Here is a 13,392-nt window from a genome sequence, read left to right on the forward strand (position 1 = left end):
TAATTTGTTGAGAACAATGGGGAAGAAGGCAGCGGTCTTTGGGGAAATGTTTTCTTTAATGCTTCTAGAAAGTTATTCATTACTGGGACGGTGAAGAGCGACCTTTGGATCAGATCGTTTCTGTAGGCAATGACAGCAGTCAGATGAACCTTTATGGATCAGTATTGCATAATAAATTTACCTACATGTAGAATACATCGCCCTCATAGCATATCAAATCCTTAATAAATCCCATTTAAAGTTGTATGGAGCCAGTTGGAAGAACGTTTGGATTCTTTAGAAATGTTCATGCAATTCTAAAGCAAATTTAGGTGACCATACTAGACGACCTTAAGAGCCATGCAGCTAAGGAAAATGATTATATGTTGGGGTGACGTATCTTCTCCTGCATTTTCAACAGCATATTTGTTTGGTCTGCAGTTTCCTGTGTGGTTTTATCAACAGGTGAATCTCTCAGATCCACCACTGCCTCAGCGGAACATTCAGAATCATCGTGTCATTTGTCTGGATTACTTTCATTAGCATTGATGGAATGAGAGGTAGTGGTGGAATGGTGTTCAGAAATTTGCTGGACCAATTTTTCAAAAGGGCACTGCTTATAGATTTTGGTTTGGGTAGTCTTGAAGCAAAGCTTGGGCATTTTACATTTTGTTTGGTAGTGAAAAGGTCTACTAATGGAAACCACTAGTCTTGAAAAATATCCTGCAAGATGACGATCCCTTGCTCACATTTGTGACTGTAAACGCGATATCTTGTTACAGATGTGCCTGACAATTTTGAGTACCTGGGAGATGAACTACCTTGATGCATATATTGCCAGTGCCAAGTTACTGATTTTCCAGAGATAAAACGTAAATATTACATTTCAGTAATGCTGTCTGTTTGAAATTAGCAAACTCTTTGTTGGTGATGGATGGTAGAAATGTGTTGAGTGCTAGATGATACACCACCTTCATCGCCAGGTCATTTTATGATAACGTTAGTGTTTCTGACCACAGCCCTTGTACTGACAAATTTTGTAAATGGGCTCCCCAACCTACCAAGGATGCATTCGTAATTGTGATCTAAGAAGGCAAGCTCTGGTGAAAAGGAATTACTTTTAGATTATTTGTTTTGGAACACCATTTGAAAGATTTTGTTTGCACTGCAAGTGTGGATTGTCTACCCAATTATCTAAGTATTGAACCATGAATCCTCCATGCATGGTTGGAAGGTACGCTGAAGAGATGTATTGGGCACTAGGTGAGTACAAGAGGACGTCATTCCCAGCACAGATTAAATTTGATGTGTAGTGAGAGAAGGACTCAAACGGTTAATGGTATTTCTAAAAGAAGACAGATACTTTGTCTTCCAAAGGATACATTTCTCCTTTCTCGGTTTGCAATTCCTCCCAAATAGTTTGCACAGGGGTCAACACTGAACTTTCAAAGTTGACATGAAGAACCCGACCATGCAGTAGTCAGATTGTGGTGTTGAAATTCTGATGGAACTTGTTCTGATGAATGTGTCACAGTACAGACAGATGTAGATTTTGTCCTGCAAAAGTAGGCTAGCCGGACAGACATGCATTTGGAAAATACCCTTGGTGCAGACTTTAACCTGAAAGGAAGCACTTTATATTGGTAGTGAGCTTTCCCATAATGAATCTCCGAACCCCCCGCCACTGGTATGTGAAAATAGGCATTCTGCAAGTCTATCAAGTACAACCAATTTCCCTTCACAGGTTGTGGGTAAATTTGATGCAAAGTCAACATTCACATTTTTTTGTCATTTGGTGTACTTTTTGGTTTGTTGCAGATCCAGTATTGGATGATCGATCTTGGATACCAAAAAATATCTTGATTAAATACCTTTACCTTGTGCTGGAGGGACGGGCTCTATGGTTTGTTTTTGTAGGGGAGATGTAACCTCCTTTTTTAATGTTTTAGTGGACAATTTGGTGGCACTGGGGGAGAAAATTTGAATTTAAAGGGGTCTGTAGTTATTGGATTCCACTTTGACACGTATCTTGAAACACTCCTCCACACCAGAGTGACAAACAAAGGAGAGAAAAAGGAGGCCTCATTGTTTGGACTAGGTAATGGATTTTCCCGACGAGGAACATTGTTGCTGTTGTCCTCTTCTCTAGTAAGGCGTCTTTGGTATAAAGCTTTCTGGTGGCATTGTCCCTGTGAGCTCTGTTGAGAGAACCACTGAGGGGATTGAACTCCCAGTCTGTCTTGGTGTCGATATTGAGATTTTTTCCAGCCCAACCGCATGGTCTCCACAACCTTCTTCATCCTGTCCATTTTGTCATCCGTGTGGGAGATAGACAGAGCTAACCTGGTGAATGGAAGGTTAACTATTTTCATGTGTGCGTCCAATTTCAAGGATGTTAATTTCAACAAGGATGCATGGGCGATGTCAGATTCCCCTGGCAGAACTAGGTTGCAGCCAAAACTGCAGAATCAATGGCTGCACTGATACTCTGGTTTGATACCAGCTGTCCTTACTGTATAGCCTCTAGGAATTCTGGACAGCAGTCACTCACTAAATTAGCAAAGGAACATAGTGTTTCCAACAGTGATCTGTTGTATATCCCTTACAAAGCCGAGTTACTTACTCTTTTGAGGTCAACTGCAGCAGATTTGCAGGCTTTGCAATAAAACAGCATCTGTCCGTTTGCTTTCTTTGTCTAGAGGCACTGGCATTTCTTATTTGGATGCATCCTTTATTCGTAAAGCTGATACAATGACTAAATCAGGTTTTGGTTCCTGGCATAAATATGAAAGATCTTGTTTTGAGGACTCGTACTTTTTAAGAATCCAGGGATTAGCCATCCCCACGGCCGCTAGAGAAACTGATATTTTACAAAATCCTGAAAGCAACTGTAATATTGGTCTCCGAGCTAACCACTGCTGGACTGTCTACATAATCACGTAGACCCTGTTTGAGGAATCTCCAACTAAACGTTATTACCTCCTCTAGTAAATATTTCTTGAAAAGTGGCGTTATCCACCACAGATCAGTTTACTGGTGAAGCTGCCAATGATATGTTTAAAGGGAATCAGTGGAGGAATTTCTTGAAGATTATAGACAATCGGTAGGAGACCACCTCCTTTTTCGTCTCTCAGGGCATGCTGGTGCGATAGGCCAAAGGGATGGGACAACATGTGAAGCAGGTGTTGCCATCTTCTCAACTGGAGACATGGAAGCGCTCCTCTGCACGATCACTGGTCTTGTTAATAATTTCAGAGGGTGGTACAGGACCCGGAATATGTTGGTGGCCGGAATGAACATTGTCTCAAATGTGGTATTTTAAAGTCTACTTGGATTTGCGCTCTTAAATGCTTTGACATTTAATGTCTCGACAGTGAGCATCCTAATGCTGAAGGCAGCCACTATGCAGATGTTCGACGCAGGCAGATGTTAAACTCTTCCTCAACGGCGAACAGGTCTGTGCTGAAGTCTGGTTTTCCATCCACTGGTTCTCTGTGACTCTCAGAATGAAATATAAACCATGGTGTCTATGCCTCCTTTTTGATCTTCCTTCTCTGGAGTCCCTTCTAAGAAAACAAAATAATCAAGAAGAGGGTTCCCACACTCACTAGCTCGTTTTTGTTGTTTCTTTTGCTTCTCTTTAGCCTTTAGGTCTTACGCTGTCCCCTCAGGTGGAGCCTTTCTCTGACTTTGAACAATCTTCTTGTCATTTTTTGCAGAATTTGCTGAGTGAGTAGATGGTAAACAGACCATACAGTGTGGGCTTGTGGCAGCTTTCTAGGATCCAGCCAGTACAATCCGGAGCAAAAAAATGAAGCCGAGAGACAAACTGCCAGTACAATGTGTGCTGTGAGATGTATCTTTATCGACCTAATGCACTCTTAGCCAGTAAGGTGACCCGCCCCTTCGTTTCTCTCTACTGTAATGCAAACGTTTAACGCTCCCTATACTAAGGGGTACATTTTTCAGCTGGGTGCTGCAATGTATGTTTTTTCTACCATTTAATGTTGCTATTGCAGAGATAATTTCAGCAAATGCTGACTGGCTTTATACTATTAGGTCACGAATACAGTTAGAATTTGAGAGTGGCTACTTGCAATGAAAGTTGTGTGTTAAATAAATGGAGAGAAGTGTTCTGGGGTACCCGAACGCCGGCGGGAATATTCTACCTTTAGGAGTAAGGATTCTTTGAACAGGAAGGAACAAAACAGAAAGCAAGTGTGCCTATAACTGGAACACCCATAACCAAACAAGACCGGTAGGAATACACTGAAACGTGGACACCACACAAAGGAAAGCATGCACAGATAGGTACTCAGAATGGAAGGATAAGAGACATCTATTTGGTATTGCAGAACAACCTAAAATCTCTTTATTCTTTGAGTCAAATCTTCAAGATTTCACAACACTGGAAATGAAATGTAACGAAATAAATCTCTCTCTACATGCTTATCATACAAAATGCACTCAGAGGACATGCCAACACCTCCCTGCAGGAAAATTCTAAATGATTCCTTTTGTGCCAACAAGCTAGAGTCCGGCCTTTAGTTTTTACTCCAGCTGTCTCTGCAAGAGCAGGCATGAACTGGCTCTGGGGGATGTGCGTGGTGGCATCATTTGGGACTCAACAGAGGTGTTTGTCAGGGTGTCGGCCTTCCTCACCGGCTTTCCGTGCCACCCCGGAGTGCCAACACAAGGTGAAGTACAGAGCCGCCCATGATCTTGTAATCATTTGCTGTTTTCTCGTCATTCCTAGACAGGAAGCAAACCAGGATAAAACAGATATTAATGTGGAGCTCTAAAAATTGTTCCTACACTTTATGTGATACACTCGCCCCGAGAGTCTCACTCACATTTGCTTGCCACTGTAGATAAGTCTCTGCTGTTGTGGTGGGATACCTTCCTTCTCCTCCACCCGTTCTTTTATTCTCTCCACCTGAGGAGCAAAAATACAATGTGTGAATTAATGAGCAGTAGCATCTTACTACCAGGGGACAAACCTCCATGGCTCTCAAAATGGGAGATCTACAACCTTTCCCTGCCCAAGTACTGAAGGTACAGACTACTGACAAAGGGATTAGAGCCCTCCAAAGAAGGAATCAGACATGCACTTAGTGCAATACAACTTATAAAAAATAAACAGATAAAGTTGTACGCAGGTCAGTATGGGACTATACAGAACCTAGTGTCCATGAATGGTGCAGTACAGAACTTCCTATCCATTGTACCAGAGCACTAGACCCTCAGCCAAATCAACAGGAGCTGTACCAAACTCATCCATTCATGGATAGAATTGCTCAACCAACCAAGGACTGAGTTATGTAAAATCCAAAGCCCAAAGACAGCACTGCAAATGGCTTTATGCCCAATGAACAAATGCATCAAAGGCACAGAAAAACGTAATGAGGCAATTGTCAAAGCACACAGTTTGACTGCCCTAAGATGGCTGGCTGGTGATTCCTCTGGCCAACGAAGAAGATGTACTGAACTATTTGCCAAAGGAACAGGTGAAGCACAGCCTTGTTGCCTAGGAGAGATGTACCAACCCCTTTCTGCCCATAAAGGAGTGACATTCGGAGCCAACCTCCAAAGAACACGACACTGTAGAGAAACTACACTAAAGGATTGTAAGGCACAGAATTTCAATCCTCAACAAGTGGACTATAGAGTCCCAGTGCACAAGGATAGGTCAGTATCTAAACTCAAAGATGGGTCAGTTTAGAGATCAGCGACTGAGTTATAGAACTGGACAGGCCCAACCACCCCAAAGAGAGTCATACTGTATAAAACAAATAAAATAAACAGAAAATATCATTTAACAGAAATAAAAAGCGCTGAGTAGGTACAAGGACATTAACTTTAGGGAACAAAAAATATAATTAAGAGATTTTGGGAAACAGCTGTGAAATATTTTTACGAAATGGAACAATGAAGTTTCATGCTAAACAAATTACATCTTGGAACCATGTGTAACAATGTCAACACATAGCATTGCACTTCCTAGTAACCACTAATTAAAGCTGGAGAAATTGGGTAACACTAAACGTGGAAGCTATCTAGTATCACTCTAAAAAACAGAATGCCGATTGCAGCCTACCACACATGAAAGGTAAATCTTTGGGGATGAAGATGGATGAGAGTTCAGTGTTGAGCTTAGAATTTTTTTTTTTACACAGATTACAGAACTAGGTCGATTGTAAAAGCCAATCCTGGCGGACTTGCTGCTTGCTGCTGGCTTCTCACTGGACCCTCTACTACTCCTTGCGGAACCCGCTTCGCGGGTCCCGCTGCGGCGTGAGAGCCGTTTGTTCAAACCTGCGGATTGTTTCAGTGAGGGACTGGGCGAGTGCAGGGCTGCGAGCGGCGGGACAGGACTACGTCTCCCAGCAGTCCTGTTAACCCGCGCCTCCTGCCACCTGGCCGCTCTCCCTGCAAGCCCCACCCCACTCACAGCTTGAAAAAGCCCTTCTGAGCTCTTCTGCCCTGGGATACCTGGCGGACTTGCTGCTTGCTGCTGGCTTCTCACTGGAACCTCTACTACTCCTTGCGGAACCCGCTTCGCGGGTCCCGCTGCGGCGTGAGAGCCGTTTGTTCAAACCTGCGGATTGTTTCAGTGAGGGACTGGGCGAGTGCAGGGCTGCGAGCGGCGGGACAGGACTACGTCTCCCAGCAGTCCTGTTATCCCGCGCCTCCTGCCACCTGGCCGCTCTCCCTGCAAGCCCCGCCCCACTCACAGCGTAACTCTCCTCCTACTAATTTAAACAGCTACTTCCGCGTCGCGGGGGCGCGCGGGAGCGCCCGGGGATAAGCCCGGGACAAGGGCGGGACCGTCTGTGGCCGCAGGAGGCTGGGCTGGGCCCACTCTCTTTCACCTGCATTTCCTTGAACCTATCTGGTTTGTGAAATAGGTTCTGGGTATGCCATCATCTGCCCTAGGCGGAACACCAGCGAAGGAGGGGGGAGGCAACACCGGGACTCTGGACAATTATTTTAAAATCGGTAAAGGGTGACGGGGGAAACGAAACATGTCTGGAGATGCGTAGGGCAGAGCGTCGTCGCTCGATTGAACACATGAAAAATAGGCCCCTCAGTGATATAACTTCCTATCCTATCTCCCAAGAGGAAGGTTCCCTTAATGCTAGCCAGGATCTTTTATCCCAAGAAGATGTTCCCCTATTACTACGGGATAGTTCTTCTATTCCTGGCCCACTTCCTAAACAAACTACGGACATCACTCCACTACTAGCTGCCAGTAGTACGGTAGTTGACTTACTCACCCAAACGCACACCAGAGCTAAAACCAGGATTAACAAGCCAAAGCAAACTGTGGTGGCTGAGGTGCATGACCCACCACCAAATAAGCGCAGAAGGAAGTTGAGGGGTGGTCAGGGGAAGACCAAGATCCCCCACTCTGATTTTGGAAAGTCACTTAAGTCCGTATCTATGTTGGATAGGCCATTAGCTAATGTGCACAAGGCTACTCCCCTTAAGGGTACTAACACTATTACCTCTGTGTCTACCAGCGACAAAGGGAAGAGCCCACTTAACACATTACTTCCTGGCATCTCCTTGGGGAGCATCGAAGCCCTAATTAGATCACTCCTGTTGCCCATTAGCGAGAGCTTGCAGAAAGTAGAACTCAGGCTGACCACTCTGGAGGCAACCTTAACCACCACGAAAACCTCGGATAACAAACAGAGTAGAACCACTGAGTCCAATCTACCAATAGGTACCTTCCACAATATACAAAACGCACCGATCCACACGGGGCCTCCTCTGGGCTCCACTGCCGCTCCCCTTTTACAGCCACTTATGGCTATCCCAGTTCCAATTCCTTCTAGCAATCCTAACATCCTACCACCACAGACAGATGGCCCAGCTTTCCAACGCATAGATACTGGCTCAAACCCTCGGGTCCAACATAATGCTGGTACTGCCCCCCTGTTCCCTGGTAAGCCTGCCCCTAGACCACGGGGACCCGACCTACCACCAGAGGCTAACAGCCTCATGGTGGTTTTGGCTGGCGTTCCTTCTTTAGAACTGGGTGAAAATGAGAACTTTCACTCACTCAAGAGGAAAACCATTAAATGGTTGAATTGGAACAGACCTCTCCCAGCCCACCTCAACAATGAGATCATTATGGTAAGAAGGGTACCATGGTTGGGGAAGTCGGGGAAATCAATAGCAGGGGACTGTATCATTGTGTCTTTTCGAGACCCTGGAACAGTACTACACATTTGTGCTGGGTCAAATAGATCACTGGATTCTACCATACAGACTTTGCCAGTTTCCTTCTTTTTCCCTCCCATTCGCGTGCACCATGATCTGTCACAAGGTAACTGGACAAGGGTGGAACGAAGATCTAGATATAGGGGATATGCTCCACGTCCAGTTTATCGACCTCTGGAGACTCCCTTTTTGGACCACAATCATTTTAACTGCCTGAACGGTTTGGATGGTGTGGACTGACTGCCCCCAAACCCGGACTCAAATCCTGTGACCTTGGGTATCGGTCCCAGTAAACTTCCTGATCCGGCTGAACCCACCTCTGAAAATGACCCTGTTAGAGCAATTGGTGTAGTTTCTGGCTCTGGTGCTGGCTCTTCCCCCCACTCCACCTCTGCAATCTGTTCTGTGGCTTCTCCAGCGCACATGAGACTAATTTGGTGGAATGTGGCTGGCCTTGCCAGTAAACTGGGCACTCAAGATTGGACAACTTACATCGAGTCCGGGGATGTTTCCATGCTCCAAGAGACTTGGGCAAGGGAAGATTACAACCACCAAGGTTACGAGTCATTTTCCATCCCGGCTAGGTGGGAGGGTAAGGGCCGCCCCTCTGGTGGACTCACAACCTGGGTGGCATCCCACTTAGGATGTCAGGCTTCACGCCTACCGGTGCCATCAGATGATATCCTAGTGGTTTTACTGGCCTGGCCGAACCTAGCGAAACTTGCCCTGATAAATATTTACTCCAGGCCAGTGGGAGCTTCGCGTGAATCTCCCACTATAGAGGAGCTTTCAGTATACTTAGCGGAAATGCCAAGAGACATTCCTTATATAGTGGGAGGGGATTTAAATTCCCATTTCGAGCCGCTGGTCGGCCTCGTAGAGGGATTTCCCATGGAAGAAGAGTTCAGGTGGTCAGTACCCTCTGTCGTAGGACCTTCCCCAAAGGTATGGACGCCTGTGGCATTGCAGATTACTGCCCTTACCCTAAAGCATGGAATTAGAGCCTGCAATGGACGTATTAAGTCTGATGTACCAAGCAAAACCACGTACAACAGACTGGGAAGAGAGTCCCGCTTGGACTATGCCCTTGTGCAGATAGTGAACTGGTCTTCTATCTTGGACTTTAGGGTTGTGGAGAGATTGGATAGTGACCATAACGCCCTTGAACTCGATCTTAGCCATCCTGGGCTAAAGGCCTCCACAACAACCATGGAGGAGTTCAACCCTGAACTACTATTAGATAATAATAGGAGAAGAACCAGGTGGGATAAACTAGCTACGAGCCAAGTGAAACTTTCGAAGCTCTACGCAGGTTTAATCCCTATTTTGGAAAAAGTGGGAGAGCTAGCCAATGATGTGGGCAATACAGACCATCATGAGAAATTATATCAGGCTCATGAGGACCTTATAAAGGGAGCGGCTTCTGAGCTTTTTAGCAGGGTTCAGAATCAGAGGAGGACCCAGCAACATAAGGCCCTATGGTACAATGCCTGCAGGAAGGCAAAGGGAGAACTCCTTAGAAGCATCAAGGAGGGAACAGGCAGAGAGAAGCTGCGAGAAAATAGACGGGCTTATAAAAAACTGGTTACCCATGCTAAAACCGAATGGGAGGAGAACCAGTGGGAGGAGCTCACCACTTCCCTCGCAGTAAGAGACCACCGAACGTTTTGGAGAGTAGTAAACGGGGGGGGTCGGGGAACCTCCTTTCGGCAATAGAGCCAAATATTGCAGCAGGGGTGTGGCAGGCACACTTCCAGTCTCTCTACAGTTCTGAGCTGGGAGTAACTAAGATTGACATCGGTACTGGACTGGCAGAGTATGGCGGGGATTTGATAACAGTGGGCGAGGTGAAGGTAGCATTAATGGGACTTAAAGGCGGAAAGGCGCCAGGTCTGGATGGCCTGCCCGGGGACCTGTTCAAGCAGGAGCCCGGTGTATGGGCCCCCTATCTGGCTGCTGTGTTTAATGGAGTCTTACGTGGCATGGAAATTCCGAGTACTTGGCTGGGGGCAGAGGTGGTTCCTATATTCAAAAAGGGCTCGCCCCTGCTCCCAGCCAACTATAGACCAATCAGTTTAATTGACGTGTCACAGAAGCTGTTTGGCAGGATTCTGCTGAATCGGCTTCAGGACTGGGTGGAGGAAACAGGCGCCCTCAGTCCGTACCAGGCGGGATTTAGAAAGGGAGTCTCCACAGTGGATCAGGTTTTCCGTCTGAACGTTATCTACTGGAGGGCAGCAACATTGGAAGGGGGTAGTTTATACACTATATTTGTGGACCTGAGGGCTGCCTTTGACCTCGTGCCCAGAGGAAAACTCTGGAGTGTTCTGGCTGAGATGGGGGTCCCCCCAGACATCCTGATAATTTTAAAGAGATTGCACCATAATAACTATGCCCGGGTCAGGTGCGGGAAACTTGGGGAACTAACGGACAGATTCCCCGTTGACAGGGGGGTTAGACAGGGCTGTGTATTGGCACCGACCCTGTTCTGCCTATTCGTCAACGGGGTAATCGCCCATCTCAATGGAACTGAATACACTGATGCCCCAAAATTGAATGGCAGCAGGGTGCCTGCAATTATGTTTGCAGATGACACCCTGCTGCTGTCCAAAACTCCCATGGGGATACAGAGGATCCTTGATTCTTTTGTGGCTTTCTGCACAGATAGGGGGTTAGAAATTAATTCTACCAAAACCAAGTTTATGGTCCTGAACCCAAGATCACGCCCGAACCCTTTACTGGGAGCATCACGTTTAGAGAGAGAGTCTCCACCTTTGAATATCTAGGTGTAACGTTGAATGAAACCATGTCTTGGGGAACCCACCAGACTAGGGTTAATCTTAAATTAGTGCAGACCACTGGCGGCATTGTTCGGTTGATGAAAAGCTCGACATATCGACCGCTGGGGCCGCTTATCCAGATATACAAGGCTCAGGCAAGAGGAGCTCTGATGTACGGGGCGGAAATATGGGGTCACACAGCTTCCTGCAGCTTGTCTATAACTGAGAACAACTTCATTAGACAGATAGTAGCACTCCCGTCCAGTACCCCGCTCCTCCCCCTGAGGATGGACCTGGGGCTGAGACCATTAGCAGATGAACTAGGTCTCAGACCCATAGTCTACTGGCGAAGGCTATGGAGCAGCGAAGAACTTTCTTCGTATAGGGCGGAACTGAGGGAGTTTCTAACCCACCCTAAAGCTCTACAGATCCCGTGGATAAAATATATAAAAAAGTCCTGTACGGGATTGGGGCTCCCCGACCTGTGGTCGGATCCTGCTAATGCCTCACTAAGGATCCCACGAAGAGCTTTGGTCAGTGCTTATCACGAGCAGAAATTATCTATGGCCTTAGACTGCAAGGATGAGGGGTCTTTAACATTTGTATTCGTGCAAAGTAAGGACTCATATCGGCTGGAGAGGGTTTTGGACGCTATGTCTCCAGTGTTGGCCAGGAAGCTATTTCTCCAATGGAGATATGGCACATTGCCTCTGCGATCCTACACCTGCTCCTGGTCAACACTGCCATCTACCAAGCTATGTCCGGCATGTGTGGGAGCAGAGGAAAGCGATCTGCATGTGGTCTTGTTTTGTCCAACTTACAAGGCCGCCAGAAAATATTGGCTCCTACCACTCATTAGAAACCTTTGTTTTAGGGAGTACCTCCCGGTGTATAGAATTTTAAAAACTGATGTTTCAGGTCCAATTGTGTTTGCACTAGCCAAATTTCTCACTAATGTCTGGCATATTCGCACCCGTATTTTAAAGTCGCAGGCTCCCACCTAATTTTAAGTTCTAATTTTAATTGTATGGTCTTTTATCTGATGTGTTTCCCGATTACTTTCTCTGATGGTTTTACATGTTCATGTGCTTCTTTTGTACATCTTTTATGGCCAAATCGGCCGAAATAAAGATTAAATAATAAAAAAATAAAAAAAGGCAATCTTAACTCCATGCTAAGATGTGAATTTTTGGGGATAGCATATCTATCTCAAATAGCCACAGAGAGTAATGCATCAATGCCTTAATTTGTCAGATAAAAGGTAATTTACATACAAGCTTTCTTAATCAAAGATCAGTTCCTCTGACTGTGTGTGAACAGACATTTGAAATCAATCGGGCACAGTTTACAAAGGGAAAGTCTCCTCTCTAAGATCATCATTTATGCATCTTGCCTCTAAATGGTACACATTTTATTGAATTTGGGAGGATGAAAGGATAAGAGAATCTGCTGAGATCTGAACCTGTGATTCCAGGATCAAAGACCAATCCGTACAGTAGATGCATTAGTCCACCAAGTCATCAGACCAGGATTTATAGATATATATTCCAGCCATACCTAGCCCTTCCTCCCACACCTCCCACTTTCACACAAAGAAAACACAGTCCTTTACAAGCGGGCTTCTTGAACTGCAAAGTACCACATATGATGCACAAGTAGCAATGGCATGCATAACTTTTTGAAAAAAATAAAAATAATAAAGCAATCAAACGAATTCACAAATGCTACACCTGCAAGCAGGTAAGAGACCTCAGAGTTAAATGCCTGCTGCTGAGATGAAAGTGGTCTTATTCTACCGATTTTCTTTTTGGTAAACCTTTTTATTAGATTTTCCATATATGCATTAGGTATACATCTTATTGCTTCAGTAACAGTTGTTTAACATTCAGTGCATTATATTGCAGTTATAACATATAAACATCAAGATGATAGTTTGTCCAGATGGGCATAGTGTTCCCAAACATGTGGGTATGTTTAGTGAGAATGGGTCTCATTCTGGTTTATTTGATTCCTGGGCTTGGTTGGTGCACTCTACTTATCTAAAAGATATCCTATTTGAACCAACTAGGGTGAATAACTCAGGAAAAGATAGAAAAGGGGGCTGGGGATATGGGCATTGGCCCTTGCTGGTCTAATGGCACTGGGTGTTGTTCTCTCACCGGGGCACGTAAGGTGTTCCAGTGGAAATAGTGTGTGACGGATGAGACCTGCGTGGCACGGGGCGCTACGGGATCAGGCTCCTTCTGAGTGGCAGTTGGGGTGTTCGCAGGGGTGTCATGTATCGGTTTGAAGCTGTGTAGGAGCATTGACCACTCCATGGATATTGGGCGTCGTCGCGTTCCCTGCGCCTCCTCCAGCCTAACTGCTGCTTCTTCGGCGGCTCCCAGTTTCCTGACCGCCCCCC

General features: G+C 45.8%; 1 protein-coding gene across 2 annotated transcripts in view; it reads right to left on the reverse strand.

Annotated features, from left to right (window-relative positions):
• Positions 1-4,321: 4,321 nt before the first annotated feature.
• LOC146869959 (ubiquitin-like protein NEDD8) overlaps positions 4,322-13,392 on the reverse strand; it is a 73,694-nt gene continuing 64,623 nt past the window's right edge. For both annotated transcript variants that reach the window (XM_085624112.1, XM_085624113.1), the window contains exons 3-4: positions 4,833-4,915; positions 4,322-4,731 (exon numbers count right to left, since the gene is read on the reverse strand). In XM_085624112.1, coding sequence (XP_085480238.1) covers positions 4,638-4,731; positions 4,833-4,915 — 177 coding nt within the window. In that variant the 3' untranslated portion in view covers positions 4,322-4,637. The remainder of the gene's footprint in view (positions 4,732-4,832; positions 4,916-13,392) is intronic.

Source organism: Triturus cristatus, chromosome 1_1 (assembly GCF_964204655.1).
Source record: "Triturus cristatus chromosome 1_1, aTriCri1.1, whole genome shotgun sequence".
Classification (NCBI taxonomy): domain Eukaryota; kingdom Metazoa; phylum Chordata; class Amphibia; order Caudata; family Salamandridae; genus Triturus; species Triturus cristatus.